General features: G+C 46.1%; 3 protein-coding genes across 6 annotated transcripts; all 3 read left to right on the plus strand.

The window, feature by feature from the left end:
* The first annotated feature begins 221 nt into the window (after nt 1-221).
* parlb (presenilin associated, rhomboid-like b) lies at nt 222-5,307 on the plus strand. The gene is made up of 10 exons (XM_080007252.1): nt 222-301; nt 1,222-1,444; nt 1,751-1,891; nt 2,015-2,063; nt 2,879-2,974; nt 3,092-3,241; nt 3,520-3,590; nt 4,205-4,306; nt 4,406-4,503; nt 4,606-5,307. Exons 1-10 carry the CDS (start codon nt 243-245, stop codon nt 4,733-4,735), a joined length of 1,119 nt encoding a protein of 372 aa, XP_079863378.1. The 5' UTR covers nt 222-242; the 3' UTR covers nt 4,736-5,307.
* Nucleotides 5,308-8,722: 3,415 nt separating this feature from the next.
* LOC307235248 (claudin-1-like) lies at nt 8,723-11,543 on the plus strand (the record flags this gene model as incomplete). Its single annotated transcript, XM_080007279.1, has 5 exons — nt 8,723-8,939; nt 9,895-10,059; nt 10,161-10,242; nt 10,628-10,741; nt 11,429-11,543. 5 exons carry the CDS (start codon nt 8,723-8,725, stop codon nt 11,541-11,543), a joined length of 693 nt encoding a protein of 230 aa, XP_079863405.1.
* Nucleotides 11,544-13,826: 2,283 nt separating this feature from the next.
* Nucleotides 13,827-27,267, plus strand: atg16l1 (ATG16 autophagy related 16-like 1). 4 transcript variants are annotated; one of them, XM_080006437.1, is made up of 20 exons: nt 13,827-13,966; nt 14,794-14,905; nt 15,236-15,329; nt 17,236-17,341; nt 17,914-17,987; nt 19,320-19,389; nt 19,785-19,966; nt 20,054-20,119; nt 20,398-20,487; nt 20,603-20,662; nt 20,791-20,893; nt 21,573-21,678; nt 22,924-22,994; nt 23,553-23,624; nt 24,397-24,517; nt 24,614-24,719; nt 24,879-25,028; nt 25,203-25,250; nt 25,364-25,465; nt 26,216-27,267. In XM_080006437.1, exons 2-20 carry the CDS (start codon nt 14,800-14,802, stop codon nt 26,307-26,309), a joined length of 1,821 nt encoding a protein of 606 aa, XP_079862563.1. In that variant the 5' UTR covers nt 13,827-13,966; nt 14,794-14,799; the 3' UTR covers nt 26,310-27,267. The 4 variants fall into 4 exon arrangements, with proteins under 4 accessions (XP_079862563.1, XP_079862564.1, XP_079862565.1 ...); XM_080006438.1 differs by lacking the exon at nt 13,827-13,966 and adding an exon at nt 14,075-14,118; XM_080006439.1 differs by lacking the exon at nt 13,827-13,966 and adding an exon at nt 14,153-14,278.
* Nucleotides 27,268-27,301: the final 34 nt, after the last annotated feature.

Genomic DNA, 27,301 nt, shown 5'->3' on the forward strand with positions numbered 1-27,301 from the left:
ACGAAGGGCCGACGCCCCTGCACCCCCTATTGCTGCTGCCTTTATTATTGTTATTGTTTTGTCATTGTTATTGTTATTATTGTTATTATTGTTATTGCTGTTTTTATTATTATTGTTGTTGTTGTTGTTGTTGTTGTTGTTGTTGTGTTTATGATTATTGTGGCCGCGAGGGAGCAGAGCGTCAGTTGACCCGGAAGTAGAGCCCTGGACGGGGCGGGGTATCGGGGTCACGGGGCTCCAACATGGCGTGGAGAGGCTGTGTGTTCAGGCTGGCCAGAGAGGAGCTTCTCAGGGGAAACAGGTATTTACAGGAAATAAACAACGTTGAGAGAAAACAGAGACTTTACTAAACGAACCAGAACGGACGCTCCGTGGTTAAAGGGCTGTCGCTCCGGGTCCATCCAGCCTCCTGCAGGGAGCTAAGTGGCTAAGCTACTGTTTACAAGCCTGTCCTCCAGCTTCCGGTCAGAACTCTGCTCCTACTCCTGAGTTACACACCTGTCCAACCATCCAGCTGCCCGTCTAACCATCCAGCTGCCCGTCTAACCATCCAGCTGCCCGTCTAACCATCCAGTTACATGTCTAACCATTCACTTACCTGTCTTAACCATCCAGTTACCTTCCTAACCATCCTGCTACCTGTCTAACCATTCACTCACAGCAGTTACATGGCAGGTGACAGACAGCAGATGTGAGACATGCATCACTCTGCGAGTAATATGTGATGGTTGAAGTACTCAGACCTTTAACTGAATGAAAGTACAAATACCATGACTCAAAAATACTCTGGTAATAGTGAACGTACAATATGGGCATTTCTACTTAATTAAAAGTATATACTGTAAGTACTTGCTCTTGAATGTACTACAAGTATTAAAAGTCCCAAGTAGTTTTCATATCCAGTTTCCTGATATAACAGCCCATAATACTTGATAAAGTTCTACTGGAGCTGTTTTCAGCAGATCCTGGTTCCCATTTATAATAAACTGTTACTGGTGTCGGTCATTTACAAGGATCTGGAGCTGATGAACGATGGGCAGGTTGATGGATTCCACTCCTGAGGCTTTTTTTTTGCTTTTGATATATAAAAATATGACTTGATATGATTTTTTTATTGGTCTGTTTTCTATATATTATTTTAATATATTGCCCAGTCCTGGTCTAGTGTAATACCCCGGTCCATGCTGCACTGTGTCTAAGAGTCTCTCTCTCTCTCTCTAGGTGGAGCCAGAGCTTCCAGCAGCGATGCTGCTTCAGGAGAGCAGCCAAGAAGGCCGAGCAGAAGAAGGGGGTGGAGGAGGAGATGAGCCCCGCCCACACAGAGTCCAGCGAAGCCTCCGCCCACAGGAGGGCGCCACCACCGCTCCCATGGGAGTCCCACAGCCCCCAGAGCCCCCCGAGGGGCTTCGGCCGGCTGCTCAAACCGCTGGTCTTCACTGTGGGGGTCAGTAGGAAATACTGTCATTCCTGTTCCACGAATAATACTAGAAAATAATCCTTGAGTTCAACGCATAGTAAACACCTGATTAAAACAGGCCGTTGATGATGTGACGTAGACTTTGGACCTTTGATGCAGGAAAGTCGTGACAAGTTTGGGAAATGTCAAGTTTTCACAAATATTGTGGAGAGTTTTTGAATTTGCATGAATTGTTGCGATCTCAAAATCATGACTTCCTGGAGGGATTTCTAGTGGAGTTTAGTTTCCGTGCCACTAGTGTCACTCCAGCGGCGGGTCCTGACTCCATGTCAGTTTACAGGCTGCACCTTCGGCGTGGCGGCCATCTGGCAGTACGAGGCGCTCAAGTCCCGCGTCCAGAGCTACTTCGACGAGGTGCGAGCTGATTGGCTGGAGAAGCTGCGGCCGCAGAAACAGGGAGACTTCCGTAAAGAGGTGAGATTATTATATTATTATTACTGTTATTAATATTATTATTATTATTAATACAATGACAGGGAGTAGGTCAGATCAATGGCCAAGTTTCCTGCACTCTGATTGGCTGTGGTTACATTTTAGATCAACCAATGGTGGAACAGCTTGAGTGAGGGCCAGCGAACGGTCACAGGTAGACCTGTCTGTCTTATACCTGTCTGTCCCTATAACCGCCTCTGTATACCTGTCTCCGTATACCTGTCTGTCTACCTATGTGTCTATCTGCATACCTGTCTGTCTGCATTCCTGTCTACATACCTGTCTGTCTGCATAGCTGTATGTCCGTCTGCATTAGGCTTGGGCTGATATATGATTAAATCCTCAAATCATGATCAACTCCATTGATTGACATTGATGACAGATTATTATTATTATTTTATTTTATTTTTTTTAACCCGCCAGGAAAAATGAGAGGAAGTGCAGTTGACAGGGTTGTGGAGCTGGAGGAGAGAGAGACACTTCCCCGCTATATGAAAATCTTATAATTATAATATAATAATATATAATATCATCTCATGGAGAGAGATTTATTTTGTTTCCTTTGTTTCTTACTTGTATTGAAAATAAAAAACGTAAACCTAACTCAGGCAGTTTGAGGGGTGACCTGCCTCCCGCCTCCAAATATCGGCGTCGGCCATATTGAAAAAAACATAAAATCCTCGTTTGGTTGGAATTTTCCACGATCACCCAAGCCTAGTCTGCATGTCTGTCTGTCTGTTTGCATGTTTGTCTGTCTGCATATACAGTATGTCTGTCTGTCTGCATACCTGTCTGTCTGTCTAGAGTGGAGTAACACTGACTGGAACCTGGTGAACTTCATGTCATTGATGTTGTTGTGATGATCAAAATAGATTTAAAGGGCAGTTCCACTTCATGGAGAAAGGCCTTTTTGTACCAACAAAACAGGAAGTCGACCCGGCTGAGTAAACTCTACTTCCTGTTTCCCAGGGATCATTGCTGCGAACGTGGTGGTTTTCTGCTGCTGGAGGATTCCATCGCTGCAGCGCTCCATGATCAAGTATTTCACCGCGAACCCTGCGTCCAGTGAGTACACACCGAGTACACACAGAGTACACACAGAGTACTTCACACACAGGGTACTGGTTGTCTACTTTCCTGACTCTCTCTCCCTGTCTCCGTCTCCACCCGTCTTCCTCTCAGGCACCCTATGTGCTCCTATGCTTTTCTCTACCTTCAGTCATTACTCTCTCCTCCACCTGTTGGCAAACATGTACGTCCTGTGGAGCTTCTCCAGCAGCTTGGTCTCCATGCTGGGACCCGAGCAGTTCCTGGCCCTCTACATGTCTGCAGGTAGGACCTCCACTTAAACAATCATCCGTCCACCCAAACATCCATCCATCCATCCATCCATCCAAATAAATCCAAAGTTGAGTTGAATAGTAGAATTTCAGTTTGTATAAATATTTCATCTAACCTCACTAGAATCAAGATCAAGATTCAAGATTTTTTATTTGTCACATACATATACATACTTTCATACATATATGCAGTGAATCATGAAGCCTTAAATCCTGCAGCAGTGAATTTGAGGTAGAATCCTGGTTCTTTATGTTCATCTCTGTGCTCAGGTGTGACATCCACCTTCGTCAGCTACGTTTGTAAAACGGCGACGGGCAGATTTGGACCTTCTCTGGGAGCGGTAAGACACGTCGCCATGACAACACCAAAACAAACATTAAAACTCTAAGAGGCCGACAGGCTCCACGTGTTCATCAGAGCTGTACGACACCGAGCTTCTTAACCGGCTCTGTTTTACTTATTCTGATGATAAAACCTTCTCATTATGGGATGCTGCTGGTATTACTGGTTCTTATTCAAAATACTGTAGATTGATCAACTGAAACACGCTCATGGTGCAACGCACATCGCAGCCAGCGGGGGCAGCAGGGGGTCGGCACTGTTTGAAAACCAACAAGGACGGAGAAGTGTTGAAGACGAGGAGCATTGAGCTCCTCCAGGCGTTGGTTTCACTCTGTCAGTCAATGTTAAAAACAAACGAGAAAACATGAAAAGAACATTTTAAGTTTATTATATTTGGAATATATAGAATATTTTATTTGCATTTCAAAACAATTTGAAGACATTTTAAGTGTTTAACTCTGATATAAACAGCTGCTGTGCTCAATGTGTCGGACTCGCTTAGGTCAGAATTTGAAATCAACATTGTAATGTGAAAATGTACACCCAGCTTTGATTGATTGATTGATTGATTGATTGATTGATTGATTGATTGGACTGTTCTCTCGCTCTCAGTCTGGAGCCATCATGGCCGTCCTCGCTGCCGTCTGCACCAAGATGCCTGAAGCCAAACTGGCCATCATCTTCCTCCCCATGTACACCTTCACTGCTGGGAACGTAGGTACCTGTCGCTCTGTCCGTCTCTCTTTCTCTCTCTCGCTCTCTCTCTCTCTCTGTCTGTCTGCTGTGATGTGATTGGTTCTCTTTCCACGTCAGGCTCTGAAAGCCATCGTTGCCATGGATACGGCCGGCCTGGTTCTGGGATGGAGGTTCTTTGACCACGCCGCCCACCTGGGGGGGGCGCTGTCTGGCATGTGAGTCTCTTATTATCTAGCCCATCACTAACCGGTCCCTACTGGTACCGCCCCAGTATGATGTTGTGCTGCTGCTGATCTCCCATCATGCATTGTGTCCAGATGGTACATCCTGTTTGGCCACGAGCTGATCTGGAAGAACCGGGAAGCTCTGGTCAAGGTGTGGCACGAGCTGCGGACCAGAGGGGGCGGGGCCAGAGGGGGAGGGGCCAACGGGGGCGGCTCCATCTAGCACCCAAACCCGAGGACGTGAGGAGGAGGAGCTGAAGTTAGGCCAATCAGACGCTGAGCAGCAGGAAGTACAACCAGGACGCTGGTGGTTGCACTTCCTGCACAGGAGGAAAAAGACTGGACTTGTTTACTGTATCCATGGAAACACGTTGAGATAGAATCCAATTTCCTCCTGATTCACTGGTTTTGGCGTACAGAGTCTTGAGAGACCACAACACATCACTTCCTGTTTCCTGTTTGTACAGAGAAGGAATGAAGCTCCGCCCACTCACTGGAAGCAGGAAGTGATGTCATTAGGCCCCGCCCCCTCCAGACCCCTCAGTATTATGATTCAGTTCAGCTGGACTGAGCGGCTTTTTTGATGTCCTGGTATTTCCATTAAAGACCCAGAATCCATTGCGTTCACTTCCTGGTGGGACAGGAATTTGTCAGGCTGACTTCCTGCCCCACATCCATGTTGGAACAGAATCTTGTGTTACTTTGATCTAAGTTTATTAATGTTAAACCTCCACCCATTAAACGAATGGAGTTAGAAAATCAAATGTTGGAATGTTCATTTGAACCAAATAAAGTTTATTTAACTGTGACTTGGTACGTTCCATGGGGGGGTCTTGATCTGGTATAATGTTTTTAGTTGCACATATTCTGACTGGGGTGGTCGGTGTCTGGCTCAGAGGCACGTCAGCAGGGCAGGAGTATCGGCCAATCAGAGGAAGGAAGCTGCTCCGTTCAGTTCAGGACTTTGGACGTTGCGATGGTTGATGGTTAACGAGGGGAAGGCTGCACAGCTGATAGCAGCCGGAGGGGGGGGGCTCTGAACCTGCTCACTGTCCAGGATGGAGCTCCCCCTCCTCCTCCTCCTCCTCTCAGGAGCAGCATGAATCTGTTCCACATCATGACCTTTAACCTTCTTCAGGAATGGCGCTCCGAGTCGCACAACACCGTCACCAGGATTCAAACCAAAACTTAGAGCTGATTCATTTCTTGTTGTAAGCGATCTATGTCACGGCTTCATATTTAGGAGTTTGAAATGTATTTATAACACAATCCTTTGTATTTTACAACAGGATTCTGCTTGATCTGTGTTCATCTGTTTGAGTGTAAAGTCCTCAAACTGATGAAGGTTGATCTGAGGTCAGAGGTCAAAGAGCTTCAAACGGTGGAGGTTTCAAACCAGTGCCAAATTAAAAACAGTAGAAATACAGCCCCGTCTGCTTTGCTTGTCCATTAAAACTAAAGCTGTAACTGCATCTGATCGATGAAAGGGAGAAACCGAACCAACAGAACGGTTTGAGGGTAAAAGTCTGAAGCAGAGCGGCGACGCCCGACGCAACACAAAACAAACGCTTGTTTTTATACTGAAACGTTGATGTTACCTTCTGATTCAAAACAAGTATTACATTTTTATTATATTACAGACAGGTAGATAGACCGACAGACAAACAAGGAATGTAGATAGATAGACAGACAGACAGGTAGATAGACAGACAAACAAGAAAGGTAGATAGAGAGACAGACAGACAGGTAGATAAGACAGACAGATAGACAGAAACATGGATTAACAGACAGGTGGACAGGTAAATAGACTGATGGATACACAGATGGACAGACAGTTAGATAGATGGACAGAGACAGAGATAGATGGCAGACAGACAGATAGATAGATAGATAGACAGACAGGTAGATAAATGGACAGACAGACGGATGTTTCCACTGTGGAGCTGATGTGCTCAGAGTTTCAGGTTCATTGACCCTGATCCTGAAACTCTGAGTTTCACTGCAACAAAGTGACTCCGCTTCAGAGAGAGAGAGAAAGTGATCCCTCGTTCAGAAGGACGGAGAGAAAAAGAGACGGAGAGAGAGATCTACACCTCCAACGGACTCCTGTTCTGGTGAGTTCCATCTTAATGACGGACTGAAGGTTCGGAGCCACACAGAATGTTTGTTGAACCAGTAAAGAAAGGGGACGTTGTATTCTTCAAAATATCTAAAAGTTAAAAATACACATAATAAGAAATCAAATAAACAATAAACATTTTATATTATTTTCTCATGTTTTTACTTCTTATATGTTACTATGATCTATACAACTACAGTATATTATCATATATCACTGCTGCTTCTGTGTAGAAATATGTTGTTTTGTTGTATTACTTGTGTTTTTCACATTACAGTTCATGCTGCGTAAGCACCCTGCTTAAGGACCCTGCGTAAGCAATCTGCGTAAGCACCCTGCGTAAGGACCCTGCGTAAGGACCCTGCGTAAGGATCCTGCGTAAGGATCCTGCATAAGCACCCTGCATAAGGATCCTGTGTAGGTACCCTCCGTAGGGTTCCTGTGTAGAACCCTGCATAAGGACCTTGTGTAAGGACCCTGCGTAAGGGAAGGGACCTGCGTAGGGTCCCTGTGTAAGGAACCTGTATAGGAGCCCTGCGTAGGGACCCTGTGTAAGGATCCTGCGTAAGGGAAGGGACCTGTGTAGGGTCCCTGTGTAAGGAACCTGTATAGGGACCCTGCGTAGAGACCCTGCATAAGGACCCTGCGTAAGGGTTTGACCCTGCGTAGGGACCCTACGTAGGGTTCCTGAGTAAGGATCCTGTATAGGGACCCCGAGTAAGGGTATGGACACTGCGTAGGGAATACTACAGGAAACCACAGCGGGGGGGGGCACGCCCCCACCCACATCGACGGAGCTGAAGTGGAGGAGTCTCCTGCTTCAAGTTTCTCGGTGTGTCCATCAGCGATGGCCTCTCCTGGTCCAGGCAACCGGACACGGCAATAAAAACTGCCCAGAAGCGACGATTCTTCCTGAGGAGACTCAAGAAGTTTGGCATGTCCGTCAGGACTCTCACCAGCTTCTACCGATGCACCATTGAGGGCATTCTTACCGGCTGCATCACCGCCTGGTACGGCAGCTGCTCTGCTGCCGATCACCAGGCGCTCCAGAGGGCGGTGAAGACAGCGGAGTGCATCATCAGCCGTCGCCTCCCCTCAGTGCAAGGCATCTACCGCACACGACGCCTCATTAAAGTCATAAAGGACGACAGCCACCCAGGCTATGGACTGTTCACGCTGCTGCCGTCTGGTAAACGTTAGCGGAGCAGCCGGGCACGGACGACCAGCCTCACCAACACTTTTTACCCTCAGGCCATCAGGCTTCTCAAGCTGCAACATCTGTCGTCACCTCTGTCAATTAAATGTACGCCACAACTACATGAACACATCCAGCGGCACTGCTTCACTTTATATTTATACTCATGTCTTGTGCAGTAGACTGAGCTATTTCTTAGTTTCTGTTTTAGGATTATTTTTCTAATTTTCATTTGATGTACATACACTCTTGCCCGTATTTGTAACAGTGACATTATAAGGACCCTGCACAGGAACCCTGCGTAGGGACCCTGCGTAGAGACCCTGCGTAGAGACCCTGCGTAAGGACCCTGCGTAAGGACCTTGCTAAAGGGTATGGACCCTGCGTCGGTACCCTGCATAGGGACCCTATGTAAGAACCCTGCGTAGGGACCCTGTGTAAAGATCCTGGGTAAGGATCCTGCGTAAGGGAAGAGACCCCGCGTAAGGACCCTGCGTAATGGTATGGACCCTGCATAGAGACTCTGCGTAAGGACCGTGTGTAAGGACGCTGCATAAGGGTATGGACCCTGCGTAGGGACCCTACAAAGGTATTGTGCATAAGGACCCTGCCTAAGCGCCCTGCGTAAGCGCCCTACGTAGGGACCATGCATAAGGACCCTGCGTAAGGACCCTGCCTAAGCATCTTGTGTAGGGGCCCCTGAATAGGGACCATGCATAGGGACCCTGTGTAAGCACCCTGCGAAAGCACTCTGCACAGGGGCCCTGCATACGGACCCTTTAAAGGACCGTGTGGATTGGAAAGCTTCAAATTTCCACCACTTGTCCAGGGAGGAGGTTTCCTCTTCATGACCTCACAGCTGCTCCTCCTCTGATTGGTCGCAGGTCGGCGGTGGCATGGCGGCAGCGCTGCAGGTCCTGGGCCTGCTCCTGGGCCTGGTGTCCTGGTGCCTCCAGTCCAGCTGCTCCAGCTCCAGGACCTGGAGGGTCCGTAGCCAGGCCGACACAGTGGCCAGCAGCCAGTGGCTGTTCGAGGGGCTGTGGGAGAGCTGCGCTGCCTCCGCCCTGGGCTCCGTCCAGTGCAGCCGCTTCAGGACGCTGCTGGGACTACCAGGTACGCAGCGGTGGGTTAGCGGAGATTAGATTACATTACATTACATTAGGTTTGATTAGATGAGATTAGATTAGATTACATTACATTACATTAGGTTTGATTAGATGAGATTAGATTAGATTACATTACATTACATTAGGTTTGATTAGATGAGATTAGATTACATTACATTACATTACATTAGGTTTGATTAGATGCGATTATATGAGATTAGAATACATTACATTACATTACATTACATTAGGTATAATTAGATTAGATTAGATTAGATTACATTAGGTTTGATTAGATTAGATTACATTACATTAGGTTTGATTAGATTAGGTTTGATTAGATGAGATGAGATTACATTACATTACATTAGGTTTGATTACATTACATTACATTACGTTTGATTAGATTAGGTTTGATTAGATGAGATTAGATTAGATTACATTACATTACATTAGGTTTGATTAGATGACATTAGATTACATTACATTACATTAGGTTTGATTACATTAGATTACATTACATTACATTACATTACATCACATTAGGTTTGATTAGATTAGGTTTGATTAGATTAGATTAGATTAAATGAGGTCAGGATACTTCCTCCATGCGATCCTGTCCAGTGCAGCCGCTCCAGGTTGCTTCTACTACCAGGTCAGTGGGTTAGGGTTAAACTACATTAGATAAGAGTTGGATTAGGACCATCTAGGTTATGTTGGGGTTGGATTACATGAGGTTTAATTCAGATGGTTATGATAGGATAGACGAGGCTAGGTTACAGTAGGCTAGGATAAATTAAATTAGAATAGATTAGGGTAGTTTAGGCTTTAGATTGTATTATGTTCAATGATGAGACTAGATTATGTAAAATGATGTGATATTATGTTAAATTCCATGGGATTAGATTCGTTTTTAGATTAGATAAAACTGTTCTTCTCTCATTTCTGCACTTCCTGTCCAGTGCATGTCCAGTTCTGTAGAGCTCTGATGATCCTGTCTTTACTGGTGGGAATGGTTTCCATCGTGCTGTGTGTACTGGGAATGAGGTGCACGAAGCTCGGCAGAACCACAGAGTTGCTCAAGGGCAGGATGACGCTGGCGGCAGGAAGCCTCTTCATCCTGTCAGGTACCCAAAAGTAACTGATTACTCTGGTTCAGGTCAAATCAGTGGATTCCACCCTCATCTTCCTGTCTGTCTTCCTGTCTGTCTTCCTGTCTGTCCTCCAGGTCTGTCCACCCTGGTCGCAGTGTCCTGGTACGCTGGTACAGTCATCCAGGAGTTCAACGACCCGTTCCGCGCCGGAGTCCGGTGCGTTCCACACACACACTCATTCTGTGGTGACGTGGGGAGCGTGCCCGTGATGAGCGTTCACGTGGGGAGCGTGCCCGTGATGAGCGTTCACGTGGGGAGCGTGCCCGTGATGAGCGTTCACGTGGGGAGCGTGCCCGTGATGAGCGTTCACGTGGGGAGCGTGCCCGTGATGAGCGTTCACGTGGGGAGCGTGCACGTGAGGAGATGCTGGTGTAATTCCCAACTGAATGTATTTAATTTGTTTTATTTGGATTTGTTGCAAAACAGTTACATTTGAGAAAATAACAAGAGAGTAAGAATCCATTAATCCAGAGATTCTGTCCTTGTCCAGTTTGTCTGTCTGTCCTCTCTCAGTCTCTGACCCTGTCTCACTGTCCTCCAGGTTCGAGCTGGGTGCTGCTCTGTATCAGGGCTGGGCAGCTTCCTGTCTCTCTCTCCTCGGGGGGTCACTGCTCTGCTGCTCCTACAGAGCAAACCAAGTGCACGCCAGGCAGCAGTAAGGAACCAGCCCCCTTTAGGTCCTCAGGGCCTGGGTCATTTCCTCCTTCATGAACTCATAGTAGTAGTATCATTAATAGAAGAACAGAAGAAGAACAAGAGAAGAACAATCTTTATTTGTCACACAACACACCACACTACAACACATGCTTGCACACACACACACACACACACGCACATGCTTTGGATGGTGCCGGTGAAATGGTTCCTCTGCGTTTAACCATCCTGGCTTGTCCTACTTCCGGGGCCACAGCCAGGAGCAGTGTGCAGCATACGTGGACGCGCCTGGGGACCAGGTGATGAGTGTCCATCGCTGGTCAGACCATGATGTCTGCATGTTTTTGGGGGGGGTCCTTACTGACGTGAGGTGGAGGAAACCCCATGTGAGCACGGGGAGAACATGCAAACTCCACACAGAAAGGCTCCTGTTTGGGAGATAACCCAACGGAGCACGGTGCCAACAGCGCCCCAGGCGGGAACCGAACCCAGGACCTTCTTGCTGTGAGGCAGCAGTGCAATGCACTGTTGCCACCGTGCCACTAATATTATTAATACTATAGCTAAAAGTTCATTAAAATACAATTACAATTATTAATATACCTTATTAATAGTAACAGTCATGAAGAGCTTTATTTGAAGTGTGACTGAGGTGACTTCTTGAGTTCATACTTTCTCGCTCATGCAGTTTTCTGCTCTACAGGAACGTTTCCTACAAATTCTCCACTTCGGGTCCAGGACTCAGGATCTACCGAGCACCGGGATCCGGCTCCGGCAGCGGGCCCTCCACAGAGTACGTCTGAAACAGGAAGTCCAGGTCCAGGTCTGGGGGTCCAGGCCTGGAGGTCCGGGTCGGTCCTGTCCAACCGGACCGTAACCGTTGGAGCTGGACCCGCACCAGCACCGAGGAGCGTCTTCACAGTGGAATGCGTTTCAATAGAATATAAGATGTTGCAGTCAGGGTCTGCTGGTGATTTGGATCCTAATCCTTTTATATTATTTGTGTTTTAATTGAAATGAATGAATCGAAGCGTTTAAAAGGCGGGCGTGTCACTCTGCGTTTGAAGGAAGGGAACACAGCTGCTGAAAAGAACAAATCCAGACAGAAAGTTGTTTGTTGAAACAGGTTTAAGTATTTCCAGTATTTGTAAAGTATTCTGTTGATTCAGTTTAAAGTCTAACGTGTTGGTGGTGATGATGAACTGAGCACAGCAACAATTCAGCTGTATTAGGAGGAGTGCATTGTAGGTAGTGATACAAGTTCTGTTAGCGTTCCATCCGTAGAAGCGTCTCATGTTCACGTCCCACCTGCTGTTCCATCGTTCCCTAGATGTTTCATTTTGAACTTAAAATAAAAGATTCATGTACAGTTCATTGTGTGACTTGGTCTTCTTGTTAATTTCACTTCCTGTTTTCCTTCTGTACGTTTTCTCTGAGTAGAAATTGGAAAGGTGGTTAGGAAGTGAACACCATGTATTAGTCATTATCACCATGGCAACCAGTGGTAAACAAATGTGTGTGGTGTGGGGAGGGTGTGGTTTGAGCAGCCACACCTGTCCTGGGTCCAGGTAATCGGGGCCCAGGAATAGAGTGGCTGTACACCTGTTGAGCGTTGGTCTGACGCGCAACAGGTAAACCCCCCATCCCCACACTCACTCAGGAGAGGAGCCCTGGTCATGACACATGTCTTTCTGCTCATGGCTTGTTCCACCTGGCCCACTCTCTACAATAAACCAGTGTCTTCAACCCCCTCGTCTGTGTGTCTGTGCTGGAGGTCCCTGAAAACGTCACTTGGGTGCTGGCAGGTGAAACTTCCACAAGGAGATCCTCACCAGCTCGCGTGAGTAAACACAGTGAAAGTGAAACTGCATTTTTCTGACTGAATCAGACCCTGTGTAGGGTCCCCACGTGGGGTCTGTCAAAGAGCAGAACGATTGATGAAATTTGCTTTGACTCTGGGAGAAATGAAGCTTGGAAATCATGGTATGTCACTTTTTGCCAGAGACTTTGTGTGAGCGTGGGATGGATGTGTTGCAACACTTGACCTTGACACTTGTCCTGTTTTAACTTTTACCCCAAACACCCTCACACAGAGCTGAACACCTTTCCATGACTTTTGCTGTAAACATTTGCACACGTGGGAAAGGTGATGCAGACTCCACCTCCTGTGTCAACTCCGCATGGATGAGATCTAATAAAAACAAACTTGAATTTGATTCTGTCTAAAAGTCAACTTCAAGCTGAATAACATGGTCGCGATTGTCCCGTTGTTATATGTGTTGCAAAACTGGATCAATTCTGAACATTCTGATGCCCGTCACTCTGGTTCACTCCCGCTGATTGAAGAATAGGCGTCGCCAGGGAGCGGCAAGGCCCGGATCTGAAAACTTTAGGTTCCCTCGACGCATTAATACTCAATTCAAAACAGCTGAAAGCCCACAGATCATTATCATGATACATATGATGGTAAACTATGGACGGACACTAGGAATTCCCCAGAGATGACAGAATGTATTACTTCATTGGACAATTAGACAATAACCAACACTGAAAGAAGATATTAAAAAAACAGAAATGTATTCATCTCATTTGGTTTAAAACTGTAAGAAATAAATAATACTCTACAATACATATTACAATGAGAAAGGGAAGAACCTGTAATCGAAATGCAACATGGGCTTCTTCACATAATCTAGTTGAGGTTCGACAGCTGTAAGTACAGTAGTTTGACTACTATAAGTACAGAACGCGACGTGTTTTGGGAGCTCTACAAAATCCGAGGAATTCCAACGCACCATGAAAACCGGCTGCTCATTGGAACCGGAAGCGGAAGCTGCCTTACGTTTTCGGCGTGCCCCCGTTTGAGAAACACTGCTTTAAAGCACAGGGATAAAACATTAACATTTAATAAATACATTGTTTTAAAGAACAGCCCGACATCGTTTTACGAATCGGGCAGAAAATACAGAGCAACTTAATGGATGTGATATTAAATGCAACACGGGTTCTATACGCTTAGTAATTCCCGCTGCTCTGACGTCATTAATCTGCGACGGACCAGGAAGCGCTGCGGAATCAAGATGGCCGCCAAGTCGAGCGAGGGAAGCGGAGCGGCAGATGTTGGCTAACGCGTTGAAACACCTTTTTATTTCAGACCGCACGGTTAGAAACAGGCCTCTCTGCGGCGGCGGAGCCTCCACCTCGCCGCCTCTGCGACTCCGATACGGTGAGTAGTTTGGGTTTTATCGCTGGGCGTCCGGCCGCCCCAGCGCCGAAGCACAACTAGCATGCTAAACTAGCCTGAATGCTATGTTGGAGCACGGCGAGTCACGATGTCGGTGCTGGGGCTGCACGGTGTAACATCCAGGATAATATCCGGTAAGATGAGATAATAATCAGTAGAGTTCCGGTAGAAACGTGTCTGCCATCAGCCCAGAGCGGCGGCTGAAGAGCAGCTGCCCGGCAACAAAAACACCAGGAAACATTATGCAACCCTGTGGTGGATCTCAACCTTTTCACACCAAGGACCCAAAGTTTGGTCAGTAATGGACTTTGCATCCAATCTGAGCAAATTATAGGTAAATACGGTTTAGTGTGTCTACTCTAATTAGCGTGATAACAAACTACTTTCAAATCATTACTGCAATTCCCAACTTCGTGGAGATGAAATAGCCGTGAAGTTTAATCAGTGATAGTTTGCTGGCTAACCTCTGGGAGGAGCCGCTGGGGTCCCTGGACTATTGAGAACTACTGGGCTATAGCATATCTCCCTGTTCTTCTTGTGTGGTCAGGAAATTTATCGGTCACAGCGCTGCTTGCAGAGGGACATTTCCAGAACCACAGAAATTACATTTTGTTGAGCCACAAATTACTCCAAAGTTAGACTTTTGGTGGCAGTGTCGTTCTGGATCGCATCTTTGTTTTGGGCCTTTCTGTGGCGTGCTTTCACACCGATCATCATGCATTTAAGTGATTTAGCCAATGGAATGACTTTTTAATGTCGTTGGCCAACTCGGTTGCTTGCGGCCTGATTTTGTTGCTTTCTTTGTTCAGCTGATCATGGCAGAGCGGCGTGTGCAATGTTCCTGGAAGAGGCACGTCTCAGAGCAGCTGAAGCTCAGAGACAGAGTCCAGAGACATGCCTTCGAGGAGATCATCCACCAATGTCAGTATTACAGTTTTTTTTCTTTTCTTTTTTAAGCTTACAAATGCCATCTTCCTATTAGAGAGGGATTTCTATAAGATGCGGTGTTGTTATAAAATTTAGAAACAGCATCATACCACATTCGGCTGTGGAGACTACATACAAACGACATGGCCAACACTGACTTTGGCCAGACTTTATCACCTTTTTTTTAGAACCATACCATCACCATTCTAAATTAATAAAATGTGCTCAATTAATATGTAAAAAAACAACAACAAATGTTTGTAAAACTCGCTGTTGTGTTTCCTTGTCTGGAATGTGAGAGATGTAGTGCTTGACTGTTCTCAGATAACCGTTTGCTGGAGAAGTCTGACCTGCAGGCTGTCCTGTCTGAGAGATACCAGAGTGAGAAGTACGATGTTCAGAGAGGACACGATCCCAGGTCTACACACACACCTCATTGCAGACAGATGCATTTCAACATATGTATTGTTTTGATCTTTTGAGTTCCATAACTTACTGTTCCAGATCAAAGTTCTTCAACAGTGCAGAATAAACATGACAAATACTCAGGGTGTTTAACTTACATTTACATTTAGTCATTTAGCAGACGCTTTTATCCAAAGCGACTTACAAGGGAGAGAGAGGACACGATCCCAGGTCTACACACACACCTCATTGCAGACAGATGCATTTCAACATATGTATTGTTTTGATCTTTTGAGTTCCATAACTTACTGTTCCAGATCAAAGTTCTTCAACAGTGCAGAATAAACATGACAAATACTCAGGGTGTTTAACTTACATTTACATTTAGTCATTTAGCAGACGCTTTTATCCAAAGCGACTTACAAGGGAGAATAACATTCAAGCTACATTGCAACAGAGATAAGTGTAACAACAACATTCGTGTAACAATAAATACTGCAAGGTGGTGCTAAGTAGTTGTAGGTTAGGACAGGAGATACTCACTGAAGAGCTGGGTCTTCAGGTGCTTCTTAAAGACAGAGATGGAGGTCCCCGCTCTGGTCATTTTTGGCAGCTCGTTCCTCCAACGTGGAACTACAAATGAGAATAGCCTGGATTGCCGTGGCTGTATGGCCGGCAGAGCCAGGCGACGCTCATTTGACGAGCGCAGCATCCGGGGGGCAACATGTGCTCTTACAAGAGCATTTAAGTAGGCGGGAGCATTCCCAACAATCACTCTGTAGGCCAGCATAAGAGACTTGAACTTGATGCGGGCGGCTACAGGTAACCAGTGGAGCTCGATGAGCAGCGGAGTGACATGTGCCCTCTTTGGCTGGTTGAACACCAGTCGCGCCGCCGCATTCTGTATCATCTGTAGTGGCTTCACCGCACAGGCCGGCAAGCCTGTTAAGAGGGCGTTGCAGTAGTCGAGACGGGACATCACCAAGGTTTGTACCAGCAGTTGAGTGGCATATTGGGTCAGGTACGGCCTGACTTTTCGGATGTTGAGCAGTGCGAAGCGGCAGGACCGGGAGACGGCGGCAACATGGTCCGAGAATGTCAGTTGGTCATCAATAATGACACCAAAATTCCTTGCAGCCTTGGTAGGAACAAGAGATAGAGTCGATTTTAATATCAATGTTGTGATAAATACCTTGTTTGGCCGGGAAGACCAGCAGTTCCGTTTTCGCCAGATTTAGTTGAAGATGATAATCCTTCATCCATGTGGCTATGTCAGCGAGACAATCCGAGATCCGCGTCGAGACAGTGGGGTCGTCGGGCGGGAAGGACAGATAGAGTTGAGTATCATCCGCATAGCAGTGATATGAAAAGCCATGTGAGCGGATGATCGGGCCCAGTGAGGTGGTGTATATGGCAAAGAGGAGGGGTCCTAGCACCGAGCCTTGGGGCACCCCTGTGGTGAGGTTGTGAGGCACAGACAGCTGGCCTCGCCATGTCACACTGAACGAGCGCCCAACTTATAGAACAGTATAAAAATCGAAGGATAAAATCACTCGTCTGTACTAGAGTTCAATGGCATTTGTCTTATAACAAACAAACAAACAAAAAATAGTTGATTAACATCAGTCTGGGTTTGAAGTAGTGACTAAAGGAATCATGCTGTTCCGAAGTCCTTTATGCGCTCGTTCAAACGATTCTAAAGTTTTATCCTTGAAAATGATTGATCCTTGAAAAGCTCCACAAACAAGGGGACGGAACAGGCTTAGAGGCCGGTCCTCCCTCACATATTTAGACACTAACAGCCCAGGGAATAAGACTTCCTGCAGCGCTTCTCTAGGCATCAGACTATGCTGTAGGTTAAATGCTGAACTTGGTGTGGTAAGATGGCCATTTCGACTCTACATGTGTTGGTCCTGCAGCTCGGCAGTGGACCCTGGGCGCAATGACACGCTGCAGCAGGAAATGGCCGCGATGAGGATCCGCCACCAGGTGGAACTGACGGAGCTTCACAAGAAGCGTGGAGAGGTCAGATGTGCTTTTATTGTGGCGTCAACCAGCAAACAAGAAGTTATGTAACAGTAATTAAATAGAGGTTTCTGGAGTGTTTCACTGACAGATGTGTAACAATGTGTTTTGTAATGACTTTATTAACTGGAGACTGTTGAATGGAGATTCTTACTGATGAAGTGTTACGAAACAAAATCATGATTGATTTTTTTTTTTCCTGAAACAAGGCTCTTTGCTCTAGTTCAGTGTGAGTGTTAAAACTCTGGACCCTCCCACCCATCCCCCGACACACCCTGCTGTTAAATGTCTGTTTTTATTACAAACACACTGTAAAAACCCTCCAACTAGAAGACAAGAGCTCTCCTGTTGCAGCTCCTGAAGGTTTTAGTATCAACATATTCAGACGGAATTTCACACAATCACAATATCTGTTTCTATACTTTGAGAATCCAGCTATAAATGAGACTCTTAATATTTGAACCCTCATATTGTAATCATTTTTAGGCCATATTTATATAAAAAAAACAAAAGAAACCATGATGATGTAGTGTGATTGGAGGTGATATGGTTTCTTGACATGTTCTCCTCAGTTGGCGCAGAGCGTCATCGAACTGAACAACCAGATCCAACTGAAGGACAAGGAGATCCAGAGCAACGAGGCCAAGTTAGTTACCTACCTGTCTGTTGCTCTGTCTGTCTCTCTGCCCGTGGGTTGTTGTTTGAAGCATCTTATATGTGATCCACCACAGCAAAAGCTGCCATCTCGTGCATTTCTAAAATCGCCAGGAGCAGCCAAATATGTTGAAAAAACCTTTCCTGAAGGAAAATTTGATTTTTCCAGATTCATGTTCCTTTGTGGGGTTTTTTAAATCTCAACGTATTTTCAAAACCCAGTTTGATTTATAAATAGTAGAAAAATGTTAAACCGTGGAGTTAAATATTCCCGTTAGATGACATGGGGGAACACAGTTCAGTTACCGAGACGCTGAACGACGCAGATCGATGGCTTCCTTTAAAGCGAGCGTCCAGGGCAAGATCATTCATCCATATTCCATGTGATGTGAAGTCACAATCTGAAACTGTTTTGAGAGTTCAGCCTTTAATTACGTGTTTTATACACACACGGAGACATCGATGTGGGGGGGGGGCGGGGGGGGGGCGTGGGCGTGGGCGTGTCACTGACATCACCGTCTCTTCCGTAAACAAGACGAGGCTCCGTTTTCACCTGTCTGTGAAAACTCAGGTTGATTAGGAGAAGCCGGTGGAGGAAGATCGAAATCACATCTTGGAGCTTAATCTGACCAGTGTGATAGATCCAAGTCAGGTTAAGCAGCGCACACTGGACTTCATTTTCGCGATGAAAGTCAGTTCTCTGACAGCAACGCTGAATCTGATATTATTCCGGACTTGGCGAACATTTCAAACAGTGGATTTCAACCCGAATGTGACAATCAAACAGAATATTTTCAAGAACCACCTGAAAAAAAATTCCACTTTTATAAAATACGTATATTCTTACTGTTAAATAAAAGCTTTTTTTTCAAAACAGAAATACGTTCAACGTTCCCTCAAAACACAAGAACAAAGCATGATTGGCACACTCAGCAATCAGTTAAGTAGCCATGTGGCTTTGGCTACCCCATTCGCATTCTGGGAGCTGAATGAAGATGAGTCTCGGCGAAGCTTCCAAGGGATTATCTCAGAATCACAGTTTGCCAAACCCTTGTCATTAACAAGTCATAGCTTTAAAAATATTTGCTTGATTTGCATAAGGGCCACCTTGTTTGGAAGCTCTGATTCTTCACTTTCAAATGATGGGGGGGGGGGGGGGGGTGGGAGTCGAAAAGCCACCAAATGACCCTAAAGTACGCAGTGGATCACATACCGCGTATCAAATTAACATGTATTTTTTAACCATGAACCATGTATTTTTTGAAAATAAACTGTCGTAACATAACTAACTAATATTGTAATGTGCATGTGTAATGTGTGTCAGGATGCTGGAGTACCAGCAGCAGATCTCAAGTCTGGAAGGAGATTGTCGTGAGCTCCGCAGTTACCTCCAGGTAGCTAAAGAAACACTCACGCCCAGAGGCCAAATTGTATGGAAATATAAAGTACAGGCAGCCCCCGGGTTACGAGAGAGAGAAGTGTTCTGAGCGCCGCGCAAAGTAATCGCTCATTCATTAGTATGAACCATTGTATTGAATCTTGAACCATTGTATCTAACTTGATTTTATTCATTTTAAACAATAGGCTTTACGGAGATCTGTATGTAAGTACAGCTGTTTGTAACCCAGGGACTGCCTGTACATCAGACCGGGCTCAAATGAACATTGTGGCTTATGAATTGTAGATTTAGTGTCCGGAATAGTCTTAAGAAGATTGGATGGATCATAATGATGTGACTAAAAGATGCTGAGCAGACACTGATATTATTGAATCTTGTGTTTTGCTGCAGGATCTGGAGCGAGCCAACCAGACTCTGAAGGACGAGTACGATGCGCTGCAGATCACCTTCAGCGCTCTGGAGGAGAAGCTGAGGAAGACCACGGAGGACAACCAGGAGCTGGTATCCCGCTGGATGGCCGAGAAGGCCCAGGAGGCGAACCGCCTCAACGCCGAGAATGAGAAGGACTGCAGGTGACCCTCTACGACGTCTGCTGACTCTCCATGACGTCTGCTGACCTCATCATATCTACTGACCTACCAACGTCTTTTCTGTTGCAGACGCAGACAGGCTAAGCTACAGAAGGATCTAGCAGATGCTGCAAAGGAGCCGCTGCCCATCGACCCGTGAGTTAAACCAACTAGTTCCACACCAGTGGCTCATTAACTCGGGGACAGTGTCACTGTTTCACCAGATCAAATGATGATGTTTGGAACAGGATCTAGATGATGGTTGGGTTTTTTTGCACGGTAGAGAACTTACACTGGTGGAAGATGTAACAGAAACTGCAGCTTCTCTTGTAAAGCAGGAACTAAATATTGAAAGTGTTTGGACTAAAACTTGAAAAGATAAAAATTAAATGTTTTAATCTATTTTTTTTATTTGTTATATAATTTTCTCCCAGGGATGATGACATCGAGGTTCTCACAGAGGATTCTGGGAAGGGGACCGGAGAGGCTTCCTCCCCCAGCAGGACCCTGAGCCGCACCCCCAGGTGAGACTGGATGGTACATTGACAGGAAGTGACACCACTCACACTCTACAGTCTGCAATGTCTTTGACCAATGGTATCGGCAGCAAATTGATTCTTTATTTTGTTTGTTTTCTAGTAAACGTGTTTCCCAGGTGCCCCCTGGTGGCCTCCTGGACTCCATCTCCAACATCTTTGGGTAGGTAGCTTCAAAAATGTCTGCTTTGTCCCTCTTGTCAGTCAGCGCCGCTTCCAGGTGAAGCTCAACCTCCTCAGTCTTGTGCCGCTGTGACCTTCAGATTTACTGAGACCTGTGTGTGTCTTCAGGCGTCGTCCTGCCAACTCCTTCAGTTCTTCTCCAGAGAACACGGAGTCTCCATCAGGACTTTGTGCTGACGTTAGAGTCCCATCCACTGCCCTGCACGTCTTTGTAAGTACCTGTCTGCACCACCTGTAGCTGTACCACCTGTCTATGCACCACCTCAGTGCAGTCAGTTGTGCTGTTCATGAAATGAATGCTTGAAAAAAATGTTTTGTCTAATTATAAAACTTTGACAATATGGGTGTCATAAGATATTTTTATATGGAAAGAGTATTTTACTTAACTGTATAATTCTGTGTTCGATGCTACTAAATGCTATTTTTAAAATGTAACTTATAACCTTTTAACAATGATCCACAACGCATCTGTTCAGCCTCACACACAGTCTTACCAGAACAGTTTAAGTGGACATTTTAAACCAAAGGTCAGTGATGAGCTGTAAAAGGTCTGATTACCCAGAATCCTCTATTCCCTCCACCCTCGGCTCCCAGCGGCCTCTGTTCTACCCAGCATGCTGTAGTGCTGCAGCGCTGGTCCCAGAGCTACTGACAAAAAGGAAGTGACATCACAGCCCGAGTCAGTTAGAGATCCCGCTGACTCGGTGTGACGCCATCTGACAGGAACCAATCAGAATGGAGCATCGGGGTGGGGGAGGAGGAGGGGGCTGATCTCAAGTTTTCAAGCTGAGACCTTCAGGAGAACTGGTACAACTAGTCTGGTTAACCTGACTAGGCTAACGTGTGTGTGTGTGTGTGTGTGTGTCCGTGTGTGTGTGTGTCCCCGTCAGGACGCGCACGACGGAGAGGTCAACGCCGTGAGGTTCAGCCCAGGGTCCCGTCTCCTAGCAACGGGCGGGATGGACCGCAGGGTGAAGCTATGGGAAGTAGTCTCTGGTGAGTCCACACGACGCAGAGATAGCCATATAACACTCATGACAGTGTTATATGGCTTTAAATGTAGCCTACGCGCGGTGTGCCACAGCCTAGGTGCGGCGTACTATAGCCTCCATACTACACACTGCCTGCTGCACACTACATTGTCAAACAGCCGCTCCACTTCCTTTCAGCACGATACTACATTTAATCTGTTACCAGGGTTATTTTGGGATGCGCTCACCAGTGTTCACTAGACGTTCTACATCATCCTCGTACTTTTTCCTCACTATGTTGGTTGATGCAACGGCGTCTTCCAATAACTAACTTGTAGCTCCACCATTAAAACTCATTTTTAACCATTTACTCATAAGAACTAAAACTAATGAAACGCACAAGACTGAAATAACACTGTTTTATGATCATGATTCGGAGTTTAAACTGAATGTCTCTCGCTGAGTTCCCGCTACAGTTTCAGAACTCACTGACAGTTTTGTTTTGAAGTTTAATCAAGTCAGTGAATAAATGAATTGTCAAACAAACAGTGTAACACAAGAATGCATGTCGGGCCAGAAAATTCCCGCTTTAAAAGTCATACGACTTTGTAAATGTTATTATCCAGAAGCAATGAGTTCACATCATCAATAAAGACCTTAATTAAGGATTTTGTGTAATTTGAGAATATTCTTGTTGACGAATAAAGCAAGAAAACAATGTGCCAGGTTATTTTCAACCCATGTGTATTCTCGGTTTGAAGTTATTCTACCTGAAATATTGAGTATCTTAGTACTCTGTATCTTATAGTACTGAACCGTGAGTGCTTGTACAGACATCGTTAGATGTTTTTTTGTAAACAATTCCCCTCAGTTCTGCAACTGTTTTAACCAAAGGTCAGTGATGAGCTGTAAAAGGTCTGATTACCCAGAATCCTCTATTCCCTCCACCCTCGGCTCCCAGCGGCCTCTGTTCTACCCAGCATGCTGTAGTACTGCAGCGCTGGTCCCAGAGCTACTGACAAAAAGGAAGTGACATCACAGCCCGAGTCAGTTAGAGATCCCGCTGACTCGGTGTGACGCCATCTGACAGGAACCAATCAGAATGGAGCATCGGGGTGGGGGAGGAGGAGGGGGCTGATCTCAAGTTTTCAAGCTGAGACCTTCAGGAGAACTGGTACAACTAGTCTGGTTAACCTGACTAGGCTAACGTGCGTGTGTGTGCGTGTGCGTGTGCGTGTGTGTGTGTGTGTGTGTGTGTGTGTGTGTGTAGGCCGCTGTGAGCCCAAGGGGGCGCTGATGGGCAGCAACGCTGGCATCACCAGTATAGAGTTCGACAGCGCAGTAAGTGTAAACCAGCTGCTTTTAACTTGCTCTAACTACACTCACTAAAGCCGGAGATGAACTCTGGATGCGCCACGATGCAGCATGGAGATCCTGCGTCCGGCCGCCCAAACGCTAGGTGACAGCACTGAGTCTGGTAATAAAAGTCAAGCAACTGTGTATATGAATACCAATTTTTTTCAATATTTACTGTGAAATAAAAGCACAGCAACAAACCATTGAAGGCATGTTAAGTCTTAAAGTAAAAACAACCCACAGTAGCATTATTGCTTGTACAAGTGTTAACTTTTTGGGGACGTGGTGTCAGCTACGATAGCTCTGTACGATAGCTCGTCATATCTTCAACATAAATTAGGATTGGAAAATCAGCTTTTTAATGTACAGCTGCTAGACACTAAGTTTGACTGTACAATACGTTGGTACCCACAGTATCTGCCTGTTGGACACCGTGACATGCACTCGTCCGCTGTAGACTTTCAGCCGCTGGTATCCTCTAAACAACAACAAACTGCTTGAGCCTCTCAGTTGTGAAGACAGTGATGTTGTGGTGTCTCTCAGGGCTCCTATCTCCTGGCTGCCTCCAATGACTTTGCCAGTCGCATCTGGACCGTGGACGACTACAGACTGAGGGTGAGTGCAGACCCATCCACTGACCAATCAGAGGGAGGTGGAGTGTCTGGTCAATGATGTGCTGTAAAAGGTCTGGGGTTTGTTTTTATAAAAAAAAAAAAAAAAAAGACTGGGTGCCCTCAGTGGTACTGATACCAATAGAGAACTTGATTCATACCTTTTTCTTTTCCTGCTACACCCATCATGTGAGTGGAAGCATTTAGTTGTGTTGAAAATGCCACCACTCCTCCCATCCAAATTATTTGGATGGGAGGAGTGGAATACATTTTGAAAGTGTTGAAATATTTATGAAATAACTGTACAAGACTAGTTGAGCAGTGCCATTTTAAACAAATAACCAATACAGGAGGAATGATTACAACAAGGAAAACCTCTTTGACTGTTCATATGGACACCACTTGATTAAGGTGAACAGACTGTTGTAGCTGCTGCTGCGGTAGTGAACCAATCACACGTCACATTCAATTCAAGCTGGCTGTGATTGGCTACAAGCAAAACCATACAATTAGTAGTATTTATTTTTTTATTTTTTATTTTTTTTCTAGGTCTTGTCCAGAAAGAGTTAAATGCAGGTATTGTTTGACGAAGAAGTTAGGATACTACTTGGTATTGTGATATTTCGGGTGATACCTTTTTTAAAAGTACTGAGTACAGATACCCAGCCCTGATTTGGACCTTGATCACAGATGGTGTTGGTGTGAGTAACGCTCTAGTAACAGGAGGTGTTGGTGTGAGTAACGCTCTAGTAACAGGATGTGTTGGTGGATCTCAGCACACCCTGACGGGCCACAGTGCCAAGGTCCTGTCGGCTCGCTTCCTGTTGGACAACGCTCGCATCGTCTCCGGGAGCTACGACCGCACCCTCAAGCTGTGGGACCTGCGCAGCAAAGTCTGTGCGTGCTCCTCCTCCACCTGTTCCAACAATCAACCTTTTTTCCCATTCCTCCGTCCTGGTTGTGGTTCTGATCCCGGTTGTGGTTCCTCCTCAGGTATGAAGACGGTGTTCGCTGGTTCCAGCTGCAACGACATCGTCTGCACCGAGCAGTGTGTCATGAGTGGCCATTTTGACAAGAAGGTTCGTTTCTGGGACATCAGGTGAGGACACGTATTATAATAATAAGAAAACATGGAGCGCTCTTCTTCCACGGACCAAACACACTTGACATCAAAGTCACACAAGGCCATGAATGAATGAATGAATGAATGAATGAGGGTGAAACATGGAGGTTGATCCACGCTGCCTCCTTCCTGGAGGGCGGAGAGCATCGTGCGGGAGGTGGAGCTGCTGGGTCGAGTGACATCTCTGGACCTGAACCACGACCGGACGGAGCTGCTCACCTGCTCCAGAGACGACCTGCTCAAGATCATCGACCTGAGGACCAACGCTGTGAGACAGACCTTCAGGTCAGACAGACGGCTACACTTTTGAGCGGCTGTTAAGTTGTTTTCTGATAGAAACAACTTTAAATTGAGGACACTGAAGATTGAAAGTGAAGACCTTTTAGGATTGAAGTAGAGCTGTGTTTAACTCATGGAGTGTAACGTCCTGAAGCAGCTTTTTGCACCTCGTCTCCTCAGTTGTCAGGGTTTTAAATGTGGAGCCGACTGGACCCGCGTCTCCTTCAGGTGAGAACCACTCCACGCTTCAGAACCAACTTGAGTACAAATGGATGTGAGCGATGACTCGGATCTCCCATCATGCCTTGCTTGATCTCCCATGATGCTTTGCTTCTGTCCAGTCCTGACGGCAGCTTTGTGGTGGGAGGGTCGTCTGACGGAACGTTGTACGTGTGGAACGTCCTGACGGGGAAAGTGGAGAGAACCCTGGACAAGAGCCACAGGTGACACTACTACTACAGTACCAGTACTACTGCTACAGTAATATTACTACAGTACTATTTGAGTGACTGCTACAGTACTGCAACAGTAGTACAGTGGTACCTAGACTTACGACTAATCCAAGACACTAGTAGTGATAGTTGCGAAAATTTGTATTGACTTGCAATCGACTGCTCCAAGAAACAACCGTGGACATTTGCAGTTGGCGCGTCGGCGGCCAGTCGGCGGCCAGCGGGCAACCTACATGGTGTGTGTACGTAGTTGGTGGCTTATCGATATTTTCTTCATATTTACTGTTTGTTCTGCGTATTTTGTTTATTTTCACCCTTCATGATGTCATCATTTATATGGAAAAAATTGCTTCTAACATACGACTCTTCTAACATACGACTGTTCTTAGTAGAACCACAGTCCTAAGGCGCGGTACCATTGTACTATTACAGTACTACTGCTAGTGTAATACTACTACAGTATCATTGCAGTAATTCTATTACACTATAGTACCAGTACTATAACAGTACTACTGCTACAGTATTACAGAAATACTGCTACAGTACTACTGCTATAGTATTATTACAGTATTGCTGCTACAGTAATACTGCTATAGTATTATTACAGTATTGCTGCTACAGTAATACTGCTACAGTACTATTACAGTTCTACTACTGTACGACAATTACTACTACAGTACTTGTGCTACTACAGGAGTACTACTATCTCTACTACTAACTCTCTCTCTCTTTCTCTCTCAGCTCCGCCATCAACTCGGTGTCTTGGTCGCCCTCTGGCTCCTACGTGGTGAGCGTGGAGCGGGGCAGCCGGGCCGTGCTCTGGTCTGATCTCTGATCGGACGTCTTTCCCCGGGACGATCGCCGATTGGTCCCCTGGCGTTGTGGGCGTTGGTCCGGCAGAGCTGTCGTCACGGAAATGGGCTCTCCGGCCGCGGGGACCGCTGTCGCACTTTTCTGGCACGGCGGCCATTTTGGCCTTGTCGGTTCTGCCCGCCACTCGGGAAAACCGTCGAGGGTTGAGCCGTCGGAGGCACAAAATGGCGGCGGAGAGAAACGGGAAGTAAATGTATTTATCTGATATCAGAGTCAGAGCCTTTTAACGCTGTGTGTGTTGCTGTACTTGTGAAGACATTTTGGCTTTGGAGTCTGGGCAGTGAGACAGATACTACACTGCCCTGTCTGTCACATCGGAACAGACGTCTCTAAACGGTAACAAAACCCAAATAATATCAAAGCAACAGACTTCTTCATCTGGCTCATGAGGGGGTGTGGTCAGAACACTCTGGAAGCTGGTTTCCATGGAGACCAGTGAGCCTGATGCTCTGGGGGGGGTGTAACCCTGATGGTCACTTCCTGTTCCTGTAGAGGTGTTTAAACTGATGAGCAGGTTTAATGCCTTGCTCATGGCCAAACATTTGGTGTTAACTCAGCTCTCGTTTCAGCACTTCCTGTCATGAAACCACTTTTAACTCGTTGATGCACCACACGTGACCCCGGCAACCAAACCGCATCAGTCACTTCAGATTCAACATTTTCCTTCGGTCCCCCCAGATCAACGAAACAACTTAGTTCAGTTGGTTCGACAGGGTCTCATGCAGCAGGCCCCGCCCCCTTGTGCTGATTGGCTGACTGGCTTGGCCAGTCATGTGATTGTACATTTTAAGTTATTTGTGGATGAATGGGCTTCATGTGAGTGTTGTCTGCGCTGTATAAAGTCCACAGAAACGCGGTGTTCTGTGTTTTATTCAAATACAGTTTATGGATTTAATAAACAGTCTGAAATCCAGCGAGCTGAAGCATCGATGCTTGAATGTTTTTATTTTTTCT

This window comes from Zeus faber (assembly GCF_960531495.2).
Source record: "Zeus faber genome assembly, chromosome: 9".
NCBI lineage: Eukaryota > Metazoa > Chordata > Actinopteri > Zeiformes > Zeidae > Zeus > Zeus faber.

What these genes read in the sequence shown, in the direction of transcription:
- parlb (XM_080007252.1), top strand. Translation starts at nt 243, where the DNA reads ATGGCGTGGAGAGGCTGTGTGTTCAGGCTGGCCAGAGAGGAGCTTCTC. An exon ending in GAGCTTCTCAGGGGAAACAG is followed by an intron (nt 302 to 1,221) that starts GTATTTACAGGA and finishes CTCTCTCTCTAG; the next exon opens with GTGGAGCCAGAGCTTCCAGC. An exon ending in GGGGGGGCGCTGTCTGGCAT is followed by an intron (nt 4,504 to 4,605) that starts GTGAGTCTCTTA and finishes CATTGTGTCCAG; the next exon opens with ATGGTACATCCTGTTTGGCC.
- atg16l1 (XM_080006437.1), top strand. Translation starts at nt 14,800, where the DNA reads ATGGCAGAGCGGCGTGTGCAATGTTCCTGGAAGAGGCACGTCTCAGAG. An exon ending in CGAGGAGATCATCCACCAAT is followed by an intron (nt 14,906 to 15,235) that starts GTCAGTATTACA and finishes GACTGTTCTCAG; the next exon opens with ATAACCGTTTGCTGGAGAAG. An exon ending in GTTCGTTTCTGGGACATCAG is followed by an intron (nt 24,720 to 24,878) that starts GTGAGGACACGT and finishes TCCTTCCTGGAG; the next exon opens with GGCGGAGAGCATCGTGCGGG.